General features: G+C 42.2%; 1 protein-coding gene across 1 annotated transcript; it reads right to left on the bottom strand.

Moving 5' to 3' along the window:
- Positions 1-1,021: 1,021 nt before the first annotated feature.
- On the bottom strand, positions 1,022-21,012 carry LOC110517024 (myosin heavy chain, fast skeletal muscle-like). The gene is made up of 39 exons (XM_036973002.1): positions 20,797-21,012; positions 20,248-20,394; positions 19,842-19,998; positions 19,068-19,095; positions 18,695-18,803; positions 18,449-18,541; positions 18,021-18,081; positions 17,759-17,857; positions 17,320-17,423; positions 16,788-16,926; positions 16,407-16,525; positions 16,108-16,257; positions 15,843-16,013; positions 13,730-14,033; positions 13,310-13,374; positions 13,130-13,217; positions 12,896-13,013; positions 12,628-12,751; positions 12,056-12,192; positions 11,192-11,447; positions 10,755-10,997; positions 10,239-10,415; positions 9,997-10,142; positions 9,727-9,817; positions 8,446-8,835; positions 8,198-8,324; positions 7,892-8,010; positions 6,215-6,411; positions 5,896-6,079; positions 5,594-5,759; positions 5,310-5,434; positions 4,828-5,136; positions 4,400-4,603; positions 4,117-4,242; positions 3,818-3,988; positions 2,237-2,341; positions 2,043-2,138; positions 1,535-1,666; positions 1,022-1,152 (listed from the first exon to the last, which is right to left on the bottom strand). Exons 1-39 carry the CDS (start codon positions 21,010-21,012, stop codon positions 1,132-1,134), a joined length of 5,814 nt encoding a protein of 1,937 aa, XP_036828897.1. The 3' UTR covers positions 1,022-1,131.
- Between the last annotated feature and the right edge of the window lie 3,383 nt (positions 21,013-24,395).

Below are 24,395 nucleotides of genomic sequence, written 5' to 3'. Positions count from 1 at the left end.
GAATGTGAGAAACTCCATAAAGACAGGTGTGCCAAGCCAGTAGCATCATCCCCCCAAGAAGACTCAAGGCTGTAATCGCTGCCAAAGGTGCTTCAACAAAGTACTGAGGAAAGGGTCTGAATACTTATGTAATGTGATATTTCTGTTCTTTTTTTATGACATGAAATAAAATATTAAAAACTATTTTTACTTTGCCATTATGGGGTATTGTGTGTAGATTGATGAGGGAAAAAAATCAATGTAATACATATTGGAATAAGGCTTTAACTTAACAAAATTTGGAAAAAGTCAAGGGGTCTGAATACTTTCCTAAGGCACGGTATGTGTGTTGTGGTGCCCTATGACAGTGTTCTGACCATATAAATAGAATGACTAGAATGGTCCTGGAACCTCTGACCTTAGCAGTTTGACTGGTGAACTCATGGCTGCACGTACAATGGCAAAGCTGGAATTGTGCTGTAAAATGTCCATGGTCATTTAGAAAGTTTATACTAGGACTATTTGCTTCCTGTCTTATTTGGATGAACAAATACTGATTACATAAACTATCTTCTCACTGACGTTTCTGTCAAGATATCAGTTAACTCAGTCTCTGTCAGCCATTGAATAGCCTTGTGTTGTCAGACATCGCACCGTAAACAGCTGGGGGGAAAGGCTAGAAATTGACATGCATATTTAGTCAGTGTCTGATTTTTACACACTAGTCATTCTCTCAAATCTACCAACATTACCTTGAAAAAAGCAGCAGCTTAAATGCAGAGGATGGCAGAACTACATTGAATTCAATAAAAGTAAGGCTAAGCAACAACAAACTTGCAACCAAACCCCAGTCTGAGAATTTGGGTGGCTTCATTTCTTCAGCCTCATCTCTCAGCTGTTTACAACAAAAAAAAACGAACTGCTTTGTCGGGGTGACCACTATTGTTGTTGGAATCCCAGATTGCTCCATTAATTAAAGAACAATATATTTTATGGTATGAAAAAGCTGTTTGCTGAGTAATAAATCCACAGTCACAAAGTCTATGTAGGCCTACATGTTTTTAATCAATGGTCAACATTTTACCATGAAAATCATATTTTATGCAACACAGGAAAATGGTAAGACTTTGATCTTCAATACTTTGGTCTTGTTTATTCAGCAACTTCTTTTCCCTGTAAGAAGAAATACATAATATAATGGATCAGTAATAATAATGAACATGATAAATATATGGATAGAATATAATGGATCAGTAATAATAATGAACATGATAAATATATGGATAGAATATAATGGATAAGTAATAACAATGAACATGATAAATATATGGATAGAATATAATGGATCAAGTGTTTAATGCTCAGTGCTCAGGTTGGAATTTCAATTTTGAACTACCAACTTGAATTTTTTGTGTTTTTTTTGTTGCCCTGAAATGTGTTTATTGAGTGAGTGTAAAAGGTCTGTATTGACCTCTGAGAAGACTGAATCATAGGTGGTGTTGATGTGGTCATATCTGAACATGAGTCAGGTACAGGTTTAGCAGCAGTTCTGTACCTTTCCAGAGTCACGGGTCTTGGCTCTGAGCTTGTTGACCTGAGTCTCAGCGATGTCAGCACGCTCCTCAGCCTCCTCCAGCTCATGCTGAACCTTCCTGAACTTAGACATGTGCTGGTTTGCTGCTTCCTCCTGGGTGAGGAAAAGAGAGGGAGAGCAGAACATCAGCATTTAAAGTTTGAAGCTTCAGGTAGCAAATAAAAATATTGCCAGATTTAGGATAGCAGTGTATACAGGAAGATATATGGTAAGGCAGCAGAAGGGAGAGGGAACAAACCGATGCCTCCAGCACTACAACTCGACCAATTCATATTCAACCCCCTCTCCTTTAAGTTGGTAACACATTGGCATAGGGGGCACTCACAAATGAGAATAATTTCTTCAGCATTTACTTGCACTATCAATTGTCATTGTTGACTGGCGTGCTGTAGCAACACGTCAACTAAACCATATGCACATTACGTTTTGTAGAGAAAAAATACATTTTCTCTCAGAGTCTGTGACTCACCGATTCCTCAGCGTGCCTCTTGTAGGCCTTCACTTTCATCTGCAGCTTATCTACCAAGTCCTGAAGTCTGTTAACGTTCTTCTTATCCTCCTCAGTCTGTGAGAGAAGAGCAAAGAATCAATGTCACGAGAGTTTTATACACAAACCTGTCTGTGTTAGTGTCAAGTGTGTGAAGAAGGCACTTTATCTCTTACCTGGTAAGTGAGCTCCTTGACTCTGCGCTCATACTTGCGGACTCCCTTGACTGCATCTACACCTCTTCTCTGCTCGGCCTCCACCTCAGTCTCAAGCTCACGCACCTTTGTGGAAGAAATAAACGTAGGAGTTTGTTAGAGGTCGTGAAATCAGACTTAATTAACAAATATTTTTTAAAACAGAGGTATAGTCTTCTACCCAGTCAAGGAGGCACAATTGTAATCTGTTCCTATGTACTCTGTAATAATAACAACAACTTTTCATTATCTAGGTCAGTGATTCTCAAAGTGGAATTTACATTTCAATTTGTTTATGAATATTTATAGCAAGAACAGATTAAACAGCCAGGGATCTTTGGAAAATGTTTAGAGGGTGCAATACAGTACAATGTAATATTATTCATCCACAATTTATGTTATTAACTCTTAGATCAAACAACGGGTCTGGGAGGCTCACAACTCAATTCTTCTTGTTTTAGTAACATTACGATCCATGTTGTCTTGAGTTTAGTGGTGTATGGTGCAGTACCAGTATGGCAACTAGAGGCCGCCACTCGCATGTTTTAATGTTGTGACATTGCTTCTATTATGGGGCTCGCGCTCTGGCAGTTGAGAGTAGTTTGCCATTTGAGTCAACAGCAAGACAGAAGCACCGACATGAATACATTTTAAACTCTTTATTTTGAAAGTAAGCGAGTGTAAAATCACCATATTCAAGACGGTAATGTTTCTGGAGCATGTACATATATTTGTACAGATGTTATTTTGTGTTTTTAGGTTTTATGAACTTATTCATGTCCGCTAGCCTACAAGCTAATTCAGCCATTAGCCTGCTAGCTGGTAGCCCCGCATAGCAACGCTAGCTTCCCTAGCAACGGCCATGAATGAGACGTTACAATAGAGAGAGAAATTATTACTATGACAGTAATTCGATGAATGTAAATTATATTGTGTGTTGATATTTATTGTGAATTATTATTATGAATGAAATGGCAGATTAGAAGAAGTCTGCTGTGACAACAGTTTAAGCCTGAACGATGCAACTAGATTAATACATTTGAATTTATTTAAAGGTCTTGGATCCACTCCACTAAATATGTGTCAAATTAATATAATTTGTTTTGTTATGATCAGAAATTCACTGTAATTGAAGCTTTAAAACTGCAACATTTTCTCTTTGTCCAAAGGCAAAATGTGTAGAATGACAGTAAATGACCTTTAAAACGGCAACATTTTCTCTCTGATGCAAAGAGGGGGGACCGAAAAATGTTATTTCCCAGGGCCCGAGACTTGGTTAGTCCAGTCATGCACGGAAGAAGTCATAGGAAATCTGCATGGATGCTATTTTTATCACACTTTAAAGTGGGAGTTGTGTTCTGTTATTATTAGGGAGGTCCCTGATGAATTCACTACCACAAAAGGGGTGGTCCCCGATGCAAAGAAATTTGGGAACCTCTGATCTAGGTGAGTTTTTGCGACAACAAGTCATTAAACAATGCTCCTGTGTATTTTTATATGATCAAATACATTTCCAGCAATCAGTCTTTCAATCCACCCTAATCCACCCTGCTGGTAACTCACCCTGGACTCCAGTTTCTGGAGCTGCTTCTTGCCTCCCTTCATGGCCAGATTCTCAGCCTCATCCAGGCGGTGCTGCAGGTCCTTGACTGTGACCTCCAGGTTCTTCTTCATCCTCTCCAGGTGAGAGCTGGTGTCCTGCTCCTTCTTCAGCTCCTCAGCCATCATGGCCGCCTGGAATAATAGTTTGTTTAATTTATGCACCAATCATAATGTCCCTCTCAGATCTTTGTTGTTCTTAACCAGCCCAGCTACCATTGTCACACGGGGACTAATCAAGTTGATGTAATTCAAGGACTCACATCAGTGATTGCCTTCTTGGCCTTCTCCTCTGCATTCCTGGCCTCCTGGACGATGTCGTCTACCTCTCCCTGCACCTGCACGAGGTCAGTCTCCAGCTTCTTCTTGGTGTTCAGAAGGCTGGTGTTCTGAAGGCGTAAGCAAGATGATTTGTTTGACTCTCAAGGGAACTTGCAAGTCTCAAGACTGAAATTATGAAAATCTAAGGCAAGCACTGTCAAATTCCAGGTGTGTTTAAATTGTATGCTTGGTTGAGTTTCATTAGAAATGGCATTTAACCAATACCTGGGAGTGCAGTAGTCCAACACGCTCGCTGGCGTCTACCAGCTCAGTCTCTGCCACTTTGCGGCCTCTCTCTGTCTGCTCCAGAGCAACTCTCAGCTCCTCGATTTCAGCCACCATCAGGCCGTTTCTGCGCTCCACCATGGCTGCCTGCTCCTTCATGTCTTCTGCGACACGGACAGCGTCATCAAGGTGCAATTGGGCATCCTGGGGTTCACAATGACATACGTTCATTAGGACTTGTGGAAGTAGAGGTGATAGGATCGATGAGGATCGATAGGATCGATCAGTGGTAAGAATTTCCCCAGAATCGCTACCTTTAGTACATAAACCACTCTATTCAAATCCTCTGTTCTATTATTTTCTACAGATTCACAAACAAATCCCTCTCCATGTTCAGGTGTTTGAACCTGATGTCCCATTCCCTTTACCTTGAGCTGTCCCTGGACATTCCTCAGCTGTTTCTGGGCCTCAGCGGCCTGCCTGTTGGAGTGGCTCAGCTGGATCTCCATCTCGTTCAGGTCTCCCTCCATCTTCTTCTTCACCCTCAGGGCGTCATTCCTGCTCCTGACCTCAGAGTCCAGGGTGCTCTGCATGGAGTCAACCACCCTCTGGCTGTTCCTCTTGATCTGCTCCATCTCCTCGTCCTTCTCAGCAATCTTCCTGTCCACCTCACCCTTGATCTGGTTCAGCTCCAGCTGCACACGCAGAATCTTGGATTCCTCGTGCTCCAGTGTTCCCTGGACAAACAGAAGCAGTCATGTGAATTGTGTTAAATACATTTGTATGTATGTAACACAAGGATGTAAATATATATATATATGACTACAATAAACTCCAATACAGGGATCATTGTTGGCTGGTGTTGGCTAGTGTAACACTGCTTTCCCCATCAAACAGCTGTCGTTTGTACCTCAGCCTCCTCCAGAGCGGTCTGGATCTCAGACTTCTCTGTCTCCACGGTCTTCTTGGCCTTCTCCAGCTCATGGATGCTCTTGCCAGTCTCTCCGATCTGCTCAGTCAGGTCAGAGATCTCCTCTGCACACACACACACAAGAAGTTTAGACTTGGGGGATTTTAAGTGGATATGTCAATGTACTAAAGTTGATTTTGAATCATAATAACAGTGAATTAATTAACAGCAATTCATCTTGCTAATTAAACATAAGCCAAATAGATTTGCTGTCAAATGCTCACGTTGCAGGTTCTTGTTTTCTCTCTTCAGAGTCTCCAGATGATCCAGAGCCTCCTCGTAGGAGTTCTTCATCTTGAAGAGTTCAGTGCTCATAGAGCGAGCCTCCTTCTGAGCTCCTTCCAGCTCAGCCTGGCCCTCCTCATACTTCTGCTTCCACTCTGCCAGAACCTAGGAGAATCCATGGGATTTTCATCAGAAGTCATTGATGAAGAGTTTTGAATTATAAATATGCTACAATTATACTACAATGAATCATATAGCAGACAGTAAATATCAGTCTATGGTGAGGTTTATTCATTTTCACCTTGTCAAAGTTCCTCTGCTTCTTGTCGAGGTTGGCGGCCAATGCGTTGGCTCTCTCAACATCAATCATGAGGTCCTCCACCTCTCCCTGCAGCCTCTGCTTGGTCTTCTCCAGGGAGGCGCACTTGGAGTTGGTCGCCTCAATGGTCTCCTCAGCATCCTGCAGACGCTGGGCCAGCTTCTTCCTATAGGACAACAGAGGTCGGTTTTATGGTGTGAAAGATATGTTACAATAAATATTGATGTAATATTATCTCAGAGCCCCCTACCACCCTCACCATCCACACCATATCTGAGTTTTTCTGTTGCGTGCGACTCACTTGGCCTCCTCCAGCTCCTCTGTGCGCTGGATAGCATCAGTTTCATACTTAGTCCTCCACTGAGCCACCTCACTGTTGGCCTTGGACATGCCGCGTTGCAGCTCTGCCTTGGCCTCCTGCTCCTCCTCAAACTGCTCCCTCAGGAGGTCACAGTCATGGCGGGCAGACTGAACACCGTGGGCCAGTGCGTTTTTAGCCTGTGAGAGAGAAAGACAAGGAGAGATGAGTGAGATAGTCAAACAAATTATGTGGACTTGTTTACGTGAAGCTGTGCAGTCTGTTGCTAACGTTACTTTGCTACCTGCCAAAATTACGGTTTTTACTTTTTAATTACCGTTTTGTATTTACATTTTTTTCCCTCATTCAACTTTTTCACCCCTGGCGCTTTATCTGGACATGGTTCTACACGACCTCCACCAGCCGAAGCTATGTAGTAACATTAACATTGTGCCTTCTAATTGCAGTCGCTGTATTCATAATAAACAGGAGAACGATCGCCTTATGGTGAGGATAGCCGTGCTGCAAGCCCAGTAGGAAAGGGTGAAACAGCGTCTGTGCCACCAATAAGTACAGATAGTAGTATTAATCCCCTCGCACGGTCCCCGCAGCCGGACAATTTCTCATGGCTTCTGGAAGGAAATGCTGTAGGAACGCTCAACCGGTGTCGCTCATTCAGCCGACAGAAACTTTCAACCGGTTTTCCCCATTAAGCAGCGAGTCGGAGTCAGAGGCCGAGCCTTCTCTGGTCTCTCCTCCACCCGTTACGGGGTCTGAGACGCCAAAGCCTCCCACCATTAGCTCTGACAAATTGAAAACACTAGTAATTGGCGACTCCATTACCCGCAGTATTAGACTTAAAAATAATCATCCAGCGATCATACACTGTTTACCAGGGGGCAGGGCTACCGACGTTAAGGCTAATCTGAAGATGTTGCTGGCTAAGGCTAAAACTGGCGAGTGTAGAGAGTATAGGGATATTGTTATCCACGTCAGCACCAACGATGTTAGGATGAAACAATCAGAGGTCACCAAGCGCAACATAGCTTCAGTGTGTAAATCAGCTAGAAAGATGTATCGGCATCGAGTAATTGTCTCTGGCCCCCTCCCAGTTAGGGGGAGTGATGAGCTCTACAGCAGAGTCTCACAACTCAATCACTGGTTGAAAACTGTTCTCTGCCCCTCCCAAAAGATAGAATTTGTAGATAATTGGCCCTCTTTCTGGGACTCGCCCACAAGCAGGATCATCCTAGCTGGAGGGGTGCTCTCATCTTATCTATGTAAGTAGACAGGGCTCTAGCTCCACAATGAGATAGGGCGCAGGCCAGGCAGCAGTCTGTTAGCCAGCCTGTCAGCTTAGTAGAGTCTGCCACTAGCACAGTCAGTGTAGTCAGATCAGCTATCCCCATTGAGACCTTGTCTGTGCCTCAATCTGGGTTGGGCAAAACTAAACATGGCGGTGGAGAGACAGTAGGAGTCTCTGAGCGTTGAGAGACAGTAGAAGTCTCTGAGGGTGGAAAGACAGTAGGAGTCTCTGAGGGTGGAGAGACAGTAGGAGTCTCTGAGGGTGGAGAGACAGTAGGAGTCTCTGAGGGTGGAGAGACAGTAGGAGTCTGAGGGTGGTGTAGTCACCGTCTATGTAAAGATATGGCTCTAAACTCTCCATCTTGGGTCCCTTACCTTGACCTCCTCCTCAATCGCCCTCTTCAGCTCCTCCACCTGCTGGGTGAAGGCCTGTTTTCCTCTGGTCAGCTGAGACACCAGGGCTTCCTTCTCCTCCAGCTGGCGGCCAAACTCACCTGCAGGGACAGAGTAACATCTTGTTAATAGGGTCTCTGTCCTCTAAGATTGAAAATGGATTCTGAGGTATCATAGGGCAATGTTAGGTGGTGAATAGTACAGTATAAACTATGTGGATATAGCCCCTAATACATGTTGTGTTCTACTGAAGGAAAGCATTGGCTTGTTGTATATTGTTGAAGGTACCATTTTCTGTCAGGAGTCTGGCTCTCTGTCCGCTGATGTCGTTGACTTGGCGAACATTCTCATCATTCTTAGTCTTGAGCTCACTCAGCTGGTCCTCAAGAGTACGGCACATCTTCTCCAGATTGCCCTGTTAGTGAAACATGTACCATCATTACCTTATATATGTGACTCCTGTCAACTTCAGTTCACTTGAATGGTGATGTAGTTGACCCTCCTCAACACTGCTTGACCAAAACATCACTCCTCACCTTAGCCTTGGCGACGGCCTCCATGTTGCTAGAGAGGTCATCAATCTCCATCTTGTATTCGCTCTTCTCCTTCTCCAGCTTCTGCTTGACGCGCTGCAGGTTGTCGATCTGCTCCCCGAGCTCAGCCACACTGTCGGCCTGCTTCTTGCGCAGAGCGGCGGCTGTGGCCTCATGCTGCAGAGTGGACTCTTCGAGATCACGACGCAGCTTCTGGAACTCAGCCTCACGCTTCTTGTTCATCTCAATCTGAGCAGCAGTGGCGCCTCCGGCCTCCTCCAGCCTCTCGCTGATCTCCTCAAGTTCCCTGGAGAGATCGGCCCTCTGCTTCTCAACCTTAGCCCTGGCAGCACGCTCAGCCTCAATTTCCTCCTCCAGCTCCTCAATACGGGCCTAGAACAGGGGCAGGAGCAGGGGGATGAACACTACAATACAGTTGAAACAATTGAAACTCACAAAATAATAATAGTATGTATATTTTGCATAAATGTGTTTAATAAAAAGCCAGTTACAATAATATGTTCGGTAGACATATTGTCCCATGCAGGAGCCAAACCCTCAAAGGTAAGAAGTTAGACAGAGGACTCTAGATGGATAGAAGCCATTTTATAAATGTATTTATTATTATTTATTACATTTTACCCCGTTTTCTCCCCAATTTCGTGGTATCCAATTGTTTAGTATCTTATCTCATCGCTACAACTCCCGTACGGGCTCGGGAGAGACGAAGGTTGAAAGTCATGCGTCCTCCGATACACAACCCAACCAAGCCGCACTGCTTCTTAACACATCCAACCCGGAAGCCAGCCCCACCAATGTGTCGGAGGAAACACCGTGCACCTGGCAACCTTGGTTAGCGCGCACTGCTCTCCATAGGAGTCGCTGGTGCGCGATGAGAAAAGAATATCCCTACCGGCCAACCACTCCCTAACCCGGGCGACGCTAGGCCAATTGTGCATCGCCCCACGGACCTCCCGGTCGGTTACGACAGAGCCTGGGCGTGAACCCAGAGTCTCTGATGGCACAGCTGGCGCTGCAGTCCAGTGCCCTTAACCACTGCGCCACCCGGGAGGCCCAGATATAAGCCATTTTAACATGGATATTGTCATTGAGGGCTGAGTGGGGATGGTAAGAAGCACCAACAAGAAACACCATCTTCCAACCTACTGAGCCATCAGAAGCCACCTGGAAAACTGTCTGCTGACAGAAAAAGTATAATTATTTTTAAAGGAAATGATTCAAGTCTGTGCTCTTCTGTACTGAAGATTATATCCTGTACTGTACCTGGAGTTCCTTGATCTTCTTCTGCAGCTGAGCTCCCAGAGACTGCTCATCCTCAACCTTGCTGAGGAGCTGGGTGGTCTCAAACTCCTTCCTAAGAAACACAAACACGTTGATTGCAGAGTTGGTTTTTGTTTGATAGTGTAAAGGGAGAGTATTATACCATTCACTTGGCTTTTAAGAATCACATGCAAATGCTAATTCATAATAACAAGTATTAGCCAAGAACAACCATTATAGCAGGTAATACTGTAGTCATTTGTTTGTGTTTACTTCTTGATTTTCTCATCAGCTTGCTGCTTGTCATTCTCCAGGTCCATTATGGACTCCTGGGCCAGTTTCAGATCTCCCTCCAGCTTTCTCTTGGATCTCTCAAGGTCCATACGGAGCTTCTTCTCTTGCTCCAGAGAACCCTCAAGCTAGAAGATAAAAACACATATATTGTTAAAATCTAAACAACTGAAGATAATGTAATCTTACATACTATCATGGCCAAAATGTCAAACTCCACTCACGTCGTCCACTTGCTGTTCCAGCTTGGTCTTGGCCTTGGTCAGAGTGTTGACTTTGTCCTCCTCTGCCTGCAGGTCATCCAGTGTCTGCTGGTGGGCCTCTTGGAGGGCTTTCTTCTCCTTGGTCAGCTTGGCAACACTCTCATCCATAGACGCCATCTCCTCTGTCAGGTTTTTAACCTGAAAACAGCCACATCAAAATTAGTCTTTGGTCACTTCACCATAAAGGGGAGATTTAGTTTGTTAAATATTGCATTCATTTAATTTAGATTTGCACTGCATCAACAATTACTGTACTATATATTCAACACTAGATTCACCATGCCAGTGTACTGAATGGAAGTCATAAATGAGGGGGAGTAGAACATGCAATGAATGTTGGGAGTACCCCACAACTGAAATTCCTCCGTTGTGTCTTAATATTTCCTGCACCCACAATACAACTTGAATTCCAATGCTGTAAAGCTATGTTTTGAGTTGATTATTGTTGGTTAGACTGTCTATGGTAAGACACAATACCTTGTTTTCAGTGGCGTGCTTCTCCTTCTCCACTTTGGCCAGGGTGAGCTCCAGGTCATCAATGTCCTTCTTCAGCTCAGAGCACTCATCCTCCAGCTTCCTCTTCTTAGCAGTCAACTCAGCATTGATCTCCTCCTCATCCTCCAGCCTCTCGGTCGTCTCTTTGAGTTTGGCCTCCTGCTGGATCTTGCTCTTGATGAGCCCCTCACACCTTTCCTCAGCATCGTTCAGACTCTCTCCTTCCTGGTTTCAGAACAGGGGTAAACAAATCAGAGGCCTCACTTTGTGTATCAAAATATACATTTTACTCAGAGGTCAGAGCAAATCAATAGAAATTCATGAGATATATAACATTGGCAATACAAATGTGTGTTCATATGGATTTGTATTCATGTGTATGTAATTTTGCCTTTAATGAAGGTTTTTTTTTTACTCACAGATGCGACTTGGAGCGCCAGGTCGTTCTTCTCCTGCGTCAAGGCCACCAGCTTCTCCTCCATTTGCTTCTTTGTGGACAGAGCCTTGGCCAGGTCTGCCGTCATCTTGTCATAGTTCTCCTTCATGTTGGCCAGCTCCTTCTCAGTCTCAGCGCTCTGCAGCAGGGGCTTGATCTTGAAGTACAACTTCATCCATGGCCAGGTTTTGACATTCATGAATGAGCGGATGTTGTACTGGATGGCATAAATTGATTCTCTGGTCGACAGAAAGGATGGAGTGGCATGGTGAGTGACATGCTTAAAGCTATATTCTGGGATTAGATGAACAACAAAATGGGGCCCCACACCACTGTTTGTTTACATGGTGAGTGATTAGATGATGGGATTAGATGAACAACAAAATGGGGCCCCACACCACTGTTTGTTTACATGGTGAGTGATTAGATGATGGGATTAGATGAACAACAAAACAGAACCACCTGCCACTGTTTGTTTACAGTTGAGGAATGGGGCTAGGGAAATGTAACCCCTCCTAAATTCATAGACAGTGCTCTAGATGCAAGATCTGACAGGTCGCGCATGCTAAGCTCATGAGACATTTTATATTCTTCAAGAATGAATGGGTAAATACCACACATTTAATAAATGACAATTGAACAGCCAAGTCTCAAAATGCAGCTATAAAGCTAAAATCCTTAGTTGCTACATCCATTTCTGGACTAAATTAATTAACCCTAAAGCTTTAGTAGACCATTATAAGATGTACTTTCTCATTCTGAACAACTCATATATAGTATGTAATCATAATGCATTAGATACAAGTCGTTGACAGAAAGCTTTGCCAAGATGTCTACTATTCCTCACCTCCTCTCCATCATCTTGCTAAACTCTCTCCTCATGAGGAATCCACGGCTGAGAGCCTGGACCATGCCGACCAGAGTGGCCAGCTTCTCATCTCTCATCTCCTCCAGGACACCCAGCAGACCGGCTTTGAAGAACACCTGAGACACAGGTTAACATGGTCAATGGAACCACAGATAGAAAGGCTTGAATCAAAAGAGGGGAACAACACCACTAGATTGATTTAAACAACATTAACTCTGCAACGGTTACAAACATAGCATGGGACAGGTTGTTTCTAAGTTGTTAGTTATTGTACAGTTGTATATTAATAATGTACACAGATGCAGATAACTGCAGCCATACCACTCTATTACAATGCACATGATAATGACTTTAGTTTCTCTTCTATACTTGTGATGTATGACTTTGAAGAAAAACAGAACAATGTTTTTCCACCTTTTCCATTAGTTAAATGAAGAAGAAAGAACAAAAGGATGGATAGATCACCTGGAGAGATTTTATATGGTAAAGGTTTAAATTATTATTCCAGTTGTGTTTTTTTGTCAGTATTTACTGGGGGGTATTTGACTGACCTTGGTGTGTCCAAACTTGTAATCCTCGTGATTCACATCAATGGACCCAAGCAGCTTCTCAGAAGCCTTCTTGTTGTCCATGAACTGGCCCTCAGGGATGACACTGGCATTCAGTACTTTGTACCTGAATGAGGAGACATTTTTAACATGTCAAGTTGTAATATGTTGGTTATATTTCATAAAAGGTAAGCCTATTCTGATGCTGGGAAAACCCTTGGAGCAGATATTTTATGTGTGTGTGTGCGTGTGTGTGCTTGCGCGTATGTACCTCTGTTTGAAGTCAGCATAGATGATTCTGCTGGGGAAGCCCTTTCTGCAGATCCTGATACCCTCCAGTACACCATTACACCTGAGCTGGTGGATAACCAGGAAGTTCTCCATCAGACCTGGTAAAACAAAACAATTCTCTTTTAATACTCATAAACAGGTTATAGATTGGGATTGTTAAGGTTACTGATACTGTACTGATAAGATGACATATTCAAGTCAATATTTCCTGTACCTGGAGTCTTTGACTCGTTGGGGATCAGGCAGCGCACAAAGTGAGGATGAGTGCTCCTCAAGTTGGTCATCAGCTTATGTAAGTTCTCCTGTAAGAGGGTTACAAACCATTTTCACAGATATAATTTTTGATAATCAATGCACCTTTTGAAGGACTGAATTTACACATTTCAAAGCTCACCCTGAACTGGGAGGACACAGTCTGCATGGAACCACCCTTCTTCTTGCCTCCTTTCTTGGCTTTATCTGTTAAAATGGGGGAAAGTTAAAGATAACTAGAAAAGTAAATTTCCTAGAGCGGGTGGAATAAATAGAATAATAAAAAGAGTATGTAAGAAATCTAGAGTCTTGTCTTCAGCAAGCACACTAATTATAAACCAGAGAATCTCTGGTTAACTTCACACTTATCTAGAGGCAAATGCTTCCAGTGAGATTGTTTAAAATAACACCTATTCTTTGGTTAAATTAACCGAGTGTATGAGTAAATCAACCAGGTGATAAACCCTGAGAAATTGTAATACATTGAAAGGCTTTAAAGAACATTTGGGTCTGAGTTATAACTAGTATTTAGTTAAATATTGTGACATGATGCAGGTCTTACCCTCAGGAGGGGGAGGGGGATACAGGGCAGCCAGAATTTTGACTCCAGACTTCTGGTACAGCTGACAAACTGAGTCGTTCAGGGGGTCCTTGTTCTTCTCCAGCCAGCCAGTGATGTTGTAGTCCACAGTTCCGGCGTAGTGCACCAGGGAGAAGTGGGCCTCTGCCTTGCCTTTGGCAGGCTTGGGCTTCTCAAACGCATTTGTTTTGCCAAGATGCTGGGCGTACAGCTTGTCCTTGAAGGTAGTGTCTGAAGACTTGGGGAACATGCACTCCTCTTCAAGGATGGAGAAGATGCCCAATGGCTTTACGAAAAGAGATTTCAAATTAGTGATATTTACATTTAGTAAATATGCTATTATAGGATTATATTCATTTAGGGACACATAATAGGAAACATATTGAGTTCTCAACAGTTAGAGGCATATATTAATGGGTGCCAAGGTAAGTGAGGCTTCCCCCAAAAAATGGACATAATTTAATGTATCTTTTGTCTCGTTTAGCAAGAGGCTGAATGTATCTCTCCAGGTAACGCATCGGAGTGAGCAAAACTGCACCCCTCTGTCTCTGTATGTGTAGCCCTTCTATCTGATGCTGTCTGGTCAAAAAGAGTATTGTATTGTATCATTGAATGCAAGAGAAGCCACAATCATTTGGCCTCCCTTGATATTTTTTTTGTGTACAATTACAGCGAATCAGAGTTGAGCTAAACTGAGTGAGCAAATCTGTGAATGGTCCTGGTGCACCAAAAACCATGTCAAGTGAAGCCAGTTTGGATTTGGCTTCACACCAAATCAAGCCAAACGTCATTGACAGACAGAAAAACTTCAATTGTTGCATCTCATTGTGTTGTTGTCCCCTGGAGGATAGCTAGCTAAAATGGGTCCTTTCCTAAATTAGCTTTGGATGGAGATAGGGATTTGTACTCGTAGTTTTACTTAATTCTCCGTACTGGCCAATAATTGTAACACCAATTCTGATCCAACTATAAAATGAATACATTGTGCTTTTGGCCTGAGAGTATGGAAGTTCAATATGTAGCTAGATGTTTACTAGCTAATCGTTGCCCAGGAAAGGAAGTTAGAATAGCAAGCAAGCATTTTAGCCAGGTAGCTTAGAACTATTTTTTTAAGCTTTTAAGTTTCTGCAACATGAAAGAGAGGAGGATGGTATTGGCGTTTCTCTGCAAGTAGGGTGAGTCAACATGTTTTTCTACTTACTCACACAAACACACACATTAGTAACATGGACAAACACATTTAGCTTACGTTGATTGGACTAAAATCGTTTTTGGAATAATTTAGTTTTCACTGTAGACTAAGCACAGGTGATTTGATGATGTTGAAATGTTGAAATTGAAATGGTGCTGGAATAGTGGAGGGAGGCAGCTCCTGTTATCTTTGTGAATTGCGGTAACTCCCCGTGGTTCTAAGTCAATAGATGTTTAGTGGTCCGAAAATGGCAGAAAAATGTACTTGATTGACCATGTTGTAGGTCATGTAACTGTTTGTTACTTGCATTATGGACTCCACTGGACAGATGTTGCTCTCCGGTTTTGTGATGAAACAAAGGTGTTGTTGAATTTATTCTGCCACTGTGTCTTATTGTCTCGGCCTTAGGCCTGTATATTTTTTTATTTTACCCTTATTTAATTAGGCAAGTCTTATTTTCAATGACGGCCTAGGAACAGTGGGTTAACTGCCTTGTTCAGGGGCAGAAAGACAGATTTTTACCTAGTCAGCTCGGGGATTTGATCTTGCAACCTTTCGGTTACTAGTCCAACGCTCTAACCACTAGGCTACCTGCCTCTAACCACTAGGCTACCTTCCTCTAACCACTAGGCTACCTTCCTCTAACCACTAGGCTACCTGCCTCTAACCACTAGGCTACCTGCCTCTAACCACTAGGCTACCTGCTGCCGGGTTACAGAGCAAACAACGTAATTATCACAACACAGGTTGTATTATGGATTTTTTGGACTCGATTGGCTTCCCCAGTGATTTTAATACTGTATACGTTGTACCACTGTCATAATATTTCACACAACGCTCCATATGAGCTTTGCTGTTGTGGTCCATTATAATGGTCCATTAAAATCCTCACAGACATCTTACCTTCTCAATAAGCTCAATGCAGGCAGCCAAGTCCATGCCGAAGTCAATGAAGGCCCAGACGATTCCCTCCTTCTTGTACTCCTCTTGCTCCAGGACGAACATGGTGTGGTTGAAAAACTGTTGCAGTTTCTCATTGGTGAAGTTGATGCACAGCTGCTCCATGCTGTTGTACTGTTGATGGAATTTTAAAAGGGATCATTTCATCATACAAGACTGTAATCCATCTCAATCACAACTAATTGTCTTGTTCTGGTCTCATACTCACATCAAAGATCTCAAACCCGGCAATGTCAAGCACACCGATATAGAACTGCCTTGGATTCTTGGTGTCCAACATCTCATTGATACGGATGACCATCCACAAGAACATCCTCTCATAGATGGACTTGGCCAGAGCACTGACTGAGTTATTAACCTGCAATGATAATACCTCAAATGAATACATGAGATGTTGACCATGTCCAGTGATGAGGTGATACAAGCTTGGGAAAAACAAAAACAATGCACTCGTCCCCAAAATAATTCCTGTGCTCAGAAAATGGTAGATGTGTTTGGCCGCCGTACCTGAGGCACAGTCTGTCCCTTGGTCACATACTCGTTGCCGACCTTCACTCTTGGGTAGCACAGAGCCTTCAACATCTCAGCTGAGTTCAGGCCCAGCAGGTAGGCGATTTTATCAGCCACTGGAGAGAGAACCAACAACAACAGACTCAGGGACACAAGATCACTTGTTTCTGATTTCACACTGACAAAATAGTTTGGGTAACTTCTTTGTGGGTTAGGTTTTGATTCACCCACATTTTGGAGGTTGAAATTTGTTCTCCAAAAATGATCTTCTGCCTGACTTTCATGTGGCACTGTCTGTCTTAGGTGTTCTATTTCTATGTTGGGGACTGGGAATAGGACTAATGCTCTACATATTGTAAATCTATGAGTGGGACTCACCCTCTGTGCCGTCTGGCTCGGCCTGCTCCTCACGCTGCTTTTGCTTGAATTTCAAGTTTCCATGGTGCAATACAGCTCCTGTCAGCTTGTAGATGCCAATCTTCTCTTCATTAGTGAAGCCCAGGATGGTAATGGCATCCTGGCATTAAAGAGGAAGTAGAACAGAGATGAACTGAACTGTAGTTTGGTCAATTACACTACAGTTCTGTGCTGCTCACTGCAGAACAAATGGGATAGATAGATTTGACTGGCTTCTCTGTTCCACATGATTACGCTTGGCAAACACATTAGTAGATGGCAGCACAAAATGAGTTTTACACAGTTCCAGAGGGCACTTAATGGTGCTCTATAGTGGAAGGCACGAAGAGTTCCTTGAGGCACATGCCTAACTAACACAAGGCATTTAGAGTCAAACAAAAACACATGAAAATTCCCAGCTGCCGCCAAGTTGGAATTTCACAGTACATTCAGTGTGTATGGTGGTCCTATCCATTCCATATCTAGAGTTTGGTTAACCCTTTGTTTGACTCACATCTGTGGCATCCAACTCTTCATTGTCGTTGATGCTTGCCACGGTGATCTGACCCTGGCTGCACATGGGGAAGTCGTAGGGGTTGGTGGTGATGAGCGCCATTTCTGTGGACAATGGAGAACAGCTTGTCAGGTAAATCTCTTAGAATTCTGCTCTCCTACTTTACATTATCTCTCCCTTCTTTACTCAATAGATGGACTCAATGATACCTGTAGTATATAATGAATAGCATCGAAAGAGGAGACGGAGACTTGTGGACTAGTGCATCACAGTGCATTACTTGATAGATATTTCCCAAAGACCTGTCCCATGTCTAGATGCCTTGTTACCTTGGATGTAATCATTGTAATAGTATTATTAGTGTGTACTATGAAAATGTTTGATACATTCCATAGATGGGGGTGGGAATAATTTCCCATGAACCTCTACTTTCTCGTACCAACTAGCTCAGGTTTGTGGCCTGTCATCATCTGGAAGAAGATGTGGTAGCCTCTCTCATCGGGCAGCTGGAAGGAGACTCTGGACTTCTCCAGCAGGTCTGAGAGCGAGAGAGAGTGAACGACACAAAGAGAGAGAGAAAAAGGAGAGCGAGATCGAGAGAACAAGAGAGAGAACATGAGATACATTTAAATTGAATGATCTCCCCAAAAAATGATGTGTGCATTTAGGAAAGTATTGAGAAACAATTAAAATTAACTCACAGGTTTCAATGTCAGCTTTAGCCAGTTTACCAGCTTGGAAGTGAATCCTGATGAATTTACCCTATAGCAGAGCATGGGGGTTAGAAATAGGCCAACAAATTAATCTAACATATTACTTTCATAGACCCCTTTAAACGTTACAGTTTGTTGGACAGATGTTGGCTCTTTTGATACAGATGTAGGTTATTGATGTAGGATCCAGTTATCTACGGCAGGAAAATAATCCTGCAGCAACAGGAAATGTGAATTATGATGACATTTTAAAGATGGAAATTACAATTTTAGAACCTCGAATACATTACAAGTTTGAATTTTCAGCAACAAATCAGTGATCAAAATTAAATTGTAAATCTGTATAACGAATGGGGACTACTGAATTACATTTTTCCAATATAAGGTAACTTCCACAGTATGCCCTTCATACTTACAAAGCGAGACGAGTTGTCGTTCCTCACTGTCTTGGCATTACCGTAAGACTCCAGCAGAGGGTTAGCTGCAATGATCTGATCCTCAAGAGACCCCTGATTGAGACAAACACAAGTTGCTCAAAAACTGGTAACATGGTAAAGTTTGTTTTTCTCAATTGCTTGAAAGAGGATTCACCACTGGAAAAACAGTTTACACAACCAACCAAACTGAAATGTGTTAAAAAGGCAAACATAAGACCAACTTACCTGCATTTTGCCAGGTTCTGCTTCCTTCTTGGCCCCAGACACTGCAATGGTGGCAAAGTACTGGATGACACGCTTGGTGTTGACAGTCTTTCCTGCACCGGATTCTCCGCTGGTTTATATGACAGAGAAAGAGGGGTTTTAGTTACATGTTTGAGTGTCAGATTGTCTTCCACTAAGAAATAGCATAGAAAAATACACTGTTAACCTGTGTTCTGACATAAGTCTTTAACAAATAATCCTTCTCATCGACTCGATATTACACATAACCTGATGCTCTAATCCATTCATAATGTCATGTATTTCATCACACCAAGTGACCCAACTTATTACAATAGAAACACTTTCTCAAGTGACATTTTAGTAAACAACTTACGTAATCAGGACGGACTGGTTCTCCTTATCTGGAACCAAAAAACACATTGCTTATCATACTCAAAACACATGGGGACATTATATAGTTAATAGCATCATCATGAATTTCAATTTGGAACATTTTCCATTCAAGGGTAGTGAAATCAGATATTCCCAGCAAACTGTTATTACCTAGACTAGAAAATAGGAGAGACCTCTCTGAAGCATATTTCAATTAACATTGATGCATCCATCCATCTATCCATCATCACTTAATGGACTTTGAGAGCCATACGCACTTAATGGACAGCCAACCAACCAACCAACCAACCATCTCTCTCTCTCTCTCTCTCTCTGTCTCTCTCTCGCTCTCTCTCTCCGTCTCTCTACCGCACCTGCTGTCTCGACCTCTGAATGCTCGGCTATGAAAAGCCAACTGACATTTACTCCTGAGGTGCTGACCTGTTGCACCCTCTACAGCCACTGTGATAATTATTTGACCCTGCTGGTCATCTACGAATGTTTGAACATCTTATAGAACGAGCTGGCCTTAATGGCCATATACTCTTATAATCTCCACCCGGCACAGCCAGAAGAGGACTGGCCACCCCTCAGAGCCTGGTTCCCCTCTAGCTTTTCCTTCTACATCTGCATTGCTGGTTTTTTGGGGTTTTAGGCTGCGTTTCTGTATAAGCACTTTCTGATATCTGCTTATGTAAAAAGGGATTTATAAATAAATGTGATTGATTGATCCAACCATCCATCCATCCATCCATCCATCCATGAAAGCTCGTACCAATCATCATGAACTGAAAGGCGTTGTCAGAGACGGAGAAGATATGGGGTGGAGCCTCCATCCTCTTCTTCCCTCTGTAGGCGTTGACAACCTCTGCGTCGTACACAGGGAGCCACTTGTAGGGGTTCACCGTGGCACAGAAGAGCCCCGAGTAGGTCTGGATGAAAGCATAATTAATTTAGGGGATTACTAAAGTCAGATGTACTTTTACCTGGAATTATGTGAGGATGTGGGTGTTCTTTGGTTTACTGATGTGGTTCTACTGTATTGATATGTTTTGGTTTCTACCGTTCACTTATGTGTAGTACTGTATGTGTGTATTTATTATATTCATGTGTGTGTAGTACTGTATGTGTGTATTTATTATCTTCATGTATGTGTGTGTTAGTATGTGCAGGTTTCTTACGTAGATCATCCATGCTGCATAACGCTCTTTGAGGTTATACAACACAGAGGCTTCATTCAGGTAGGTCATCATGGCCATGTCCTCAATCTTGTCGTACTTAGGGGGGTTCATCTCATAGATGTCTGCATCTTTGAACTCTTTTCCTTCCTGAAACAGTCAGAAATCTAGGTTACACACAGATCAAACTGGACATGACTGAATGCTTTTAAAAGTTTAGTCTTTAAAAAATTGTATATACACATTTAATCCAACTACTTTGTTATCACCCACTGACACATAACTGGTGATTCTTGACTTGTAAATATCAAACATTCCATGCCAATTTTAAATAGCAGCTTTAAACATGATGTGTTTGAAGGTTATATTCTGTTTACAAAAACAAATACATGTTTAATCTATCTGTTATTACTGTTTTTTTTTTTTAATGCTTCATAATATATATTTTGTTAAAGATTTTATATTGAAATGTTTTTGATCATTTTGATGATTTTTCATGAAACAGAGTAATTACACAAACTTGAATTTGAATACTTTTCAGATCAGACTTACCTCCTTAGTGCCGTCAGGTTTCGTGACTGTTACAGTACACTTCCCGTCGGCCCTGGCAGTGACTAAACCCTTAAGGTACAGCTCCACCTTGTCTGTCACATAGCAGGAGTTCTTTGAATCAAAGGGTGCGGTTTGTGCCTCAATCCTTTCCCTCTCAGGCTTACGGAGGTATATGGCAGCCTTGCCGTAGATTTGCATCTCCGCGTCCGTACTCATGGTGACGGATAACTAGGAAAGAGATGAAACATGAAACGTGATTGACTCTGTGGTGCTTCCTCCCCAGTCAACAGAGTTAGGTGAGTGGTATCTCTCAGAATATTCTCATCACTTTTTATTTGAAGAGTCAAACCGTGTCTCACCTTATTTTCCCCCTCCTACAGATGAATGTGTACTTCTTAGAGGACCCTGTGAAACATAAGATGTTGTGAAAACGCACAAGTCTAAAGCAGTGGAGGCTGCTGAGGGGAGGAGGGCTCACAATAATGACTGGAGTGTAGCAAATTGAATGTTGTGAAAAAGCACAAGTCTAAATCCTTATCATTTTAACCCCTGAAATGTCTAAAACACATTTAACTAAATAATTAAAGCCATGTAAATTTAAACTACAGGTGCAACTGCTAACTTTCATTTTCCTAATGGCATCTCACTTTACTACTGAAATAATTACCCATGATAACTCAGTTGCATTCTAGACTACTCCCTTCATTTACAAACAGGTAAAGGAGCACCACTCCTATGTTGCTCTGTCTGTATGCTATGTCTTGCTTGTCCTATGTTGCTATGTCTTGATTGTTCTATGCTGCTATTGTCTATATTGTAATTGTTTTTAATAACCTGCCCAGGGACTGCTGAAAATTAGCCGGCTGGCTAAAACCGGCACTTTTACTGAAACTTTGATTAATGTGCACTGTCCCTGTAAAAATAAACTCAAACTCAAACTCAAACTTTAGTCCATAAAAGGAAGTTACAGATTTTAAGTAATGCACGTTTAAAGAAAACCAATGGCACTTGATTGCATATTGTCAAATCTTACAAGAGACATGCAGCACTCAATTCAAACAGTGCAGTTAGCTACTGCCTCAGTTGCTGAGTGCAAAGATGAGACAAATGTACAAATCTAAGGAGGTGGAGAGAGTCTTACCACAGAGGAAGAAGGTATCTGACTTATGGATGCTGGGGCCTCAGCCTCCTTATATCTGGTTGGAAGTGCCAACCAGGCAAAAGTTAATTATGGACCACTCTGGGAAAGGACATGAATTGGATGAGAGACCTCTGTGTATCTGTGTCTCACTAGCACCTCCCACTTCCAGGAGCACCACACTCCCATTACATGACTTTTTAATGTCATATTTGTCTCTGAATTTAATTTCACTGATTTTACGTAAATGAGAGATGTCATTACTAATAATTATGACAATATAAAAAGTTTAATTCATCCCAATGTTACTTCTACTGAACCTCATATAGTGTAATGGACTGAGTCCACGTTACTTCTACTGAACCTCATATACTGTATTGGACTGAGTCCATGTTGCTTCTACTGAACCTCATATACTGTAATGGAGTGAGTCCATGTTACTTCTACTGAACCTCATATAGTGTAATGGACTGAGTCCATGTTGCCCCACTACAACTAAAATAGTTTTCATTAAGTCTAATCTGACCTTATTTAGTTCCATTTTAGTGGCATTAATCCTCATCAACAACTTTATATATATGTTCACCTATTGTTTATAATATTTAGCTTGTAAACACATCTGAACTGTCTCCTCACATCAGGCTTTCAATAACAGCTTATAAAACCGTTAAATCTAATGTGTTATTTATCTACAGTTTGATCTATTAAAAAGATTCTCGAGACGCTTTTATTTGTCTCACATTTCAGTTGTCTAAAACGGTCCAGTAGGATTCTTATGACACATATCACCAGTACAGTATTTCAATCATCTTATCCACTCATATTGCTGACAGCGATATAGCTGTCTCAAACGTTTATTACACTCTGAGGTTAACCACTTAACAGCTGAGCTGGCTTCAGTAAAACTGTCATAAAATGAATAGGGAATAGTTACAATAAAGTAAGAGATTCCTTTACATTTACATGACATTTTCACCACCTGAATACACCCTGTGTGTTTGGGGTGCTGTGTCCACCCAGCACATTAGTAGGGGGGGACCGGGGTTGGTTGTCACTTTTTACTCTGCTGTGTATTTCTCATCACCAGTATATCTTATGAGGAAACCAATGTCTGTGTGTTTGGGGTGCTGTGTCCACCCAGAACATTAGTAGGGGGGACTGGGGTTGGTTGTCACTTTTTACTCTGGTGTGTATTTCTCATCACCAGTATATCTGTCACGGATCCCTCCAGAACTGTCCTATTCCCAGTGATTAGTAATTGTGTAAATGTGCCCTTTGTTTACCATTGTCCGGTCGATTATTGTTACAATGTCAGTTGGTGCATGTGAGTACCTGTGCTATGATGTGTTGGCTTTCGTGGCATTTATGGATTGTGCAGATGATTACGGTTTTCGTCCCGTGTGGAATCATTGTGTGCGTGCGTGTGTGTTACTGGTCTCGTCCCGGTGTATTTTTTCGATGTATCCTCGCTCTTTTGTTAGGGTCTCAACCCTGTGTTTTGTATACGTGTTTGTTTGGTCTTTGTCCCTGTACCTTAAACACGGCACGCTGTCATTTGGGAAATTTTAAAAAACTATTACGCATTCCTGCACCTGTCTCCCGATCCTTCATACCTGTTACGGTGAGTGAATGAGGACCCAAAAGCGAACTAACTTAAACAGAGCTTCTTTAACTTCTTGAATCTACTTGAGACGCACATGTCCCAAGTAGGCACCTGGAAATGCAAATGCGCTACGCTAAATGCTAAATGTACTCGTTAAAACTCAAACCTTGATCAAAATTCACAAGCAGGGTATTAAATTAAAGCTACACTCGTTGTGAACCTAGCCAGCAAGTCAGATTTTTAAAATGCTTTTCGGCGAAAGCATCAGAAGCTATTATCTGATAGCATGCACCCCCCAAAATGCCAGCTCGACACGTAAACAACAGATTTTGCGATAGACGGCGCTACCCAAAACGCAGAAATAAAATATAAAACATTCATTACCTTAGACGAGCTTCTTTCTTGGCACTCCTATATGCCCCATAAACATCACTATTGGGTCTTTTTTTCGTTTAAATCGGTCCATATATACCCAAAATAGCTTTGTATTGAAGTAGTGTCATTCAGAAAAATTCATCGTTTTTAAACGCTGCGTAATTTTTTAAAATTAAAAAAGTCGACGATAAACTTTCACAAAACACTTCGAAATCCTTTTGTAATCCAACTTTAGGTATTAGTAAACGTTTATAATCTATCAAAACGATTACAGGGCGATGTCTCTTCAATAGGTCCTCACTTCAAAAACAATGCAATCTGATCTCTCCTTGAACTGCATCCGGGTGAAGACTGGAAAACTTGGGGTCAGACAGATGGATTTTCCAACAATTAATTCGATTGAAAATTAGTACAATGGCGCCATCGTGCGGAATTTGTATGAAGTGCAGGCAAATTTCCATTAAATTCTGTTCTCCTTTAACA

Source organism: Oncorhynchus mykiss, unplaced genomic scaffold (genome assembly GCF_013265735.2).
Source record: "Oncorhynchus mykiss isolate Arlee unplaced genomic scaffold, USDA_OmykA_1.1 un_scaffold_216, whole genome shotgun sequence".
Lineage (NCBI taxonomy): Eukaryota > Metazoa > Chordata > Actinopteri > Salmoniformes > Salmonidae > Oncorhynchus > Oncorhynchus mykiss.
The sequence above is the reverse complement of the archived record's forward strand: the minus strand, read 5'-3'. Positions and strand labels throughout refer to the sequence as shown.